The following is a 4,242-nucleotide window of genomic DNA, read 5'->3' as shown; positions in this document are numbered from 1 at the left end:
TCCCTCTGCTGGCCAGTCCTGGAGACGCGTGTCTGCGGGGTGAACGAGTATCCCCCGGCAACCAGAGATTTGCCTGTCAGTTGTTCGTCCGTCCGTCCGTGCGGAATCGTGTGCAGGGTCCCTCATGGGCTTTCATACCTCTGGGAAGTGTTGAAAAATGCAAATTTTCATTCCTCCATTTCTGAAATGTCTGGGAAAATATTTTTGCTGTAAGCAAAATTCCAACAAAGTTCTAGTTGTCTGTACATGAATTCCACTGCTGAGCTCATCAGCTCCTGCAGAGTGAAGCGTGCGTCTGTGTCTACATTTAGATGTGCCTCAGAACGAGGAGCCCTTTAACCCCAAATGACCCCAACAATTCCACCACAGGTCCTTTAAACCTCAGAGTCCACACAAACTGAAAAGTAATCCGAAAGTTCTGGAAAATGTTTGTCTTATTTGAGTGGGCACCTGCCTGCTGTGTTATCTGACATGAAATGGATTTTCTGGTGGTGGTGTGCTTGTTGGCCTTTTTGCTAAAGCCCTTTTGTTGTGGGTAGCAGCATAGCTTAGCGTGTAGCGCTCTGACGCGTCTGTCTCTCCCCCCCTCAGGATATACTACTGGTATGACGAGAGAGGGAAGAAGACGAAATGCACTGCCCCCCAGTACGTGGACTTCGTCATGAGTTTGGTGCAGAAGCTGGTGACGGACGACGACATCTTTCCCACGAAATATGGTGAGTGTGGTGTAGTGCTGCCCTCTTGTGTTCAGTGTGGGACACTACAGTCACTCTGAGCTATTCGGTTTTCAGTGGGTGATGGTGCCCCCTACTGTGTGAATGAAAGCATTGCACTCAGGCCCAGATTCCGTCATTCTGAAGTGCCGCTTTCTTCTTTGCAGTGGCGAGTGATTTGGGGGAAGTGCTCATGTTTTATATTCGTTGCGTAGTGTTAGTAACGAAATCTCTGAAAGTGTTATTTCTTGGGGTCAAGATAGACTAACTAAGATACAGACAAACACATCGCTAAACAGGTTGAACAACATTTCTTTCTTTTCAAGAATATGTGAACATCTGATAAAGCTTCTGGTCATGTTTAAATCGTAAAAGTTTATTTTTAGAATGAAGATGCCTCAACACCTTTGACTTCCTTCAGAATTTCAGAATTGTTGATATTAGAAATTAAAAAAAAATATATATACTGTGAAATTTTATTTTATTCCATAATGTTTGGGACAAGGGCTTATTTTTTTCTTGATTTGGCTCCGCACTCCACAGCTTTAGATGTATCCTCAAACGATTCACACTCCTTTAAAGTGCAGATTTTCAGCTTTTATTTTTTTAAAATACATTTTGGTTTCACCATGTAGAAATTACAGCACTTCTGTGTGCTCTTTGTCTCGTTTGACATTAACATGTGAAAACCGCTCCCTCTCTCTCCCTCTCTCTCCCTCTCTCTCCCTCTCTCTCTCTCTCTCTCTCTCTCTCTCTCTCCCCCTCTCTCTCTCCCCCCCCCCTCTCTCTCTCTCTCTCTCTCTCTCTCTCTCTCCCTCTCTCTCTCTCCCCCTCTCTCCCTCCCTCTCTCCCTCTCTCTCCCTCTCTCTCCCTCTCTCTCCCTCCCTCTCTCTCCCTCTCTCTCTCTCTCTCTCCCTCTCTCCCTCTCTCCCTCTCTCTCTCTCTCTCTCTCTCTCTCTCTCTCTCTCTCTCTCTCTCTCTCTCTCTCTCTCTCTCTCTCCCCCCCTCTCTCTCTCCCTCCGCCCTGCAGGTAAAGAGTTCCCCAACTCGTTCGAGTCGCTGGTGAAGAAGATCTGCCGCTACCTGTTCCACGTGCTGGCGCACATCTACTGGGCCCACTTCGGCCAGACGGTGGCGCTGGAGCTGCAGGGACACCTCAACACGCTGTACACGCACTTCGCGGTCTTCGTGCGGGAGTTCAACCTGGTGGACCCCAAGGAGACCGCCATCATGGAGGACCTGTCGGAGGCGCTCTGCACGCCCCTGCCCGCCGCACAGAACCACGTGACGGAGAGATGAGAGGCGGCGCCCACACCGCACGGGCGTGGGGAGGAGGAGGAGGAAGAGGAGGAAGAGGAGGGGGAGCAGGAGGGAGAAGGATGGGGGTAGGAAGGGGCGGAGCCAGATTCAGGCGTCTGCAGGACTTTGTAGAGACCTTCCGCACACAGAGTACCGCTATATAAGGACTGTGCAGTGGGGGTGGGGGTGGGGGTGGGGGGGGAGGGGGAGGGGCTTACCGCACCAGCAGGAATTGGTGTGAGCTGTAAAATCCGTGCACCCCCCCCTCCCCCCACCCGCCTGCCTGCCCAGGACTCAGTTCCTTATTTTCTTTTTTTTTTTGTTTTTGTTTTTATTTTGTTTTAGTTTCCCCTAAAAGTTTTAAGATTTGTTTGTTTTTGTTTGTGTTTTCCACAGAGGAAGCGGGGAAGGGAGGGGCAGGGGGGGGTCTAGTTTTTCTGTTGGCTACGCTCCCACGCCCCCCGCCCCCCCCCCCCCCAGCACCGTGCTCTCTCCCTAGCGCCGGGATGGTGGCCCTGCTTTAGCGTACGTTGCTATATTGCTGTACAGACATATGGAGGGGGGCTCTTTATTGGTAGTGGCTTCGCGGTGCCCTCCCCAGCCTCAGTCGCCATGGTTGTGGTCGCCATGGTTGTGGTCACGCTGGCAGGACCTTTAGCCCACAGGGCCGTTCCCCTCTCTGTTCCTGTCCTTTCGGGGGGTTGGTGGGGTGCGCTCCGTGCCTGATGAAGCCCCTCCAAACCGAATCCTGCGGTCTCCACCCGTAGCTTGGCTCCGGTAATATCCCTGCTCAGTAACCGTGGCTACACCCCGCCCTGTAACCATGGCTACACCCCACCCTGGAACCCTGGCTGCACCCCATCCTGTTGGCCAGAGGCAGCAGCCTGGAGCCTGCTGTGTAGAGGAGGAGCCCGCTACTGCCACGGGGCGAGGAGGTTATTGGGGAGGCGGGGTCAGGGGGAGGGGCATATGGGGAGGCGGGGTCATGGATTGGGGAGGCGGGGTCAGGGGGAGGGGCATATGGGGAGGCAGCGGGGTCAATGGTTGGGGAGATAGGGTCAGGGGGAGGAGCTTATGGCATGGTGTGGTCAGGGGGAGGGGCATATTGGGTGGTGGGTCGGGGGGGAGGTATTTATGGGGAGGCGGAGTTAGGGTGCTTAGATTGCTTCGCGGTGGCTTCCCCATGTAGACCGACGGCCCCACACTGGTGTTTGGGGTGTTCAGCACCTCCGTACCGCCTTCCGTAAGGATAAACATCCCCACAGTGTCCCATGCCCTCTAACAACAGCGCCATCTGGTGGGGTGGAGGGCGGGTCGGGGGGTTGAGGCGAGGGACGCGATCGTGGATCGTTCTCCATCCTGATTCTGTCCTCCCTGTCCTGTCACTGCTGGCTTTTGTGAAAGAAGAATAGTCTCTCTCAGGATCGAAGATACCTTTGTTATTAAAAATAAAGGAAGCATGTGTGCTTGTGTGTGTGTGTGTGTGTGTGCACATGCGTGGGTGCATGTGTGTGTGCGTGCGTATGTACATGTACATGTATGCGTGCGTGCATGTGTGCGTGCGTGGGAAGGTGAGAAGGCTAACCCCAGTGAGGAGGGAGGGCACACTGTCAGCGCTGCGTCACTCTTCTGTGATTGGCCGGTCGGTTGGAGAGTACAGTGTCTGCGCTGTGTCACTCTTCTGTGATTGGCCGGTCGGTTGGAGAGTACAGTGTCTGCGCTGCGTCACTCTTCTGTGATTGGCCGGTCAGTTGGAGAGTACAGTGTCTGCGCTGTGTCACTCTTCTGTGATTGGCCGGTCGGTTGGAGAGTACAGTGTCTGCGCTGTGTCACTCTTCTGTGATTGGTCGGTCGGTTGGAGAGCACAGAGTCTGCGCTGCGTCACTCTTCTGGGATTGGCTGGTCGGTTGGAGATCACATTGTCGGTGCTGCATCACTCTTCTGGGATTGGGTGGTCGTTTGGGACACCTCTGTGGGCGGGGTTTTATTTTTTCCTTTTTATTTATTTTTAATTTTTGTTTTTAATTTTTAATATTTGCAGGGTCCTTCAGTTCTGGCTTTCATTTTTATGTATTTTAATTATTATCTAAGTTAAAAGCAATTTAATATTTTATGCTCTGCGAATTATAACCTAATAAAAAGGAAAAATCCACTCTGCTTTTTTTGTCATCATTGATGGTTTGTTTTTCCGGCCCGGGCTTGAACCAGCCCATACGAGACTGAACGCCAT

The 4,242-nt window shown here is 52.3% G+C and overlaps 1 protein-coding gene across 1 annotated transcript; it reads left to right on the top strand.

Annotated features, from left to right (window-relative positions):
- The first annotated feature begins 490 nt into the window (after nt 1–490).
- LOC118214891 (MOB kinase activator 2-like) lies at nt 491–2,197 on the top strand. Its single transcript, XM_035395176.1, has 2 exons — nt 491–716; nt 1,744–2,197. The coding sequence occupies exons 1-2, from the start codon at nt 662–664 to the stop codon at nt 2,010–2,012; spliced, it is 324 nt and encodes a 107-aa protein (XP_035251067.1). The 5' UTR covers nt 491–661; the 3' UTR covers nt 2,013–2,197.
- The last annotated feature ends 2,045 nt before the right edge of the window (nt 2,198–4,242 follow it).

Source organism: Anguilla anguilla, chromosome 16 (assembly GCF_013347855.1).
Source record: "Anguilla anguilla isolate fAngAng1 chromosome 16, fAngAng1.pri, whole genome shotgun sequence".
NCBI lineage: Eukaryota > Metazoa > Chordata > Actinopteri > Anguilliformes > Anguillidae > Anguilla > Anguilla anguilla.
This window is presented reverse-complemented; position numbering and strand designations above follow the sequence as displayed.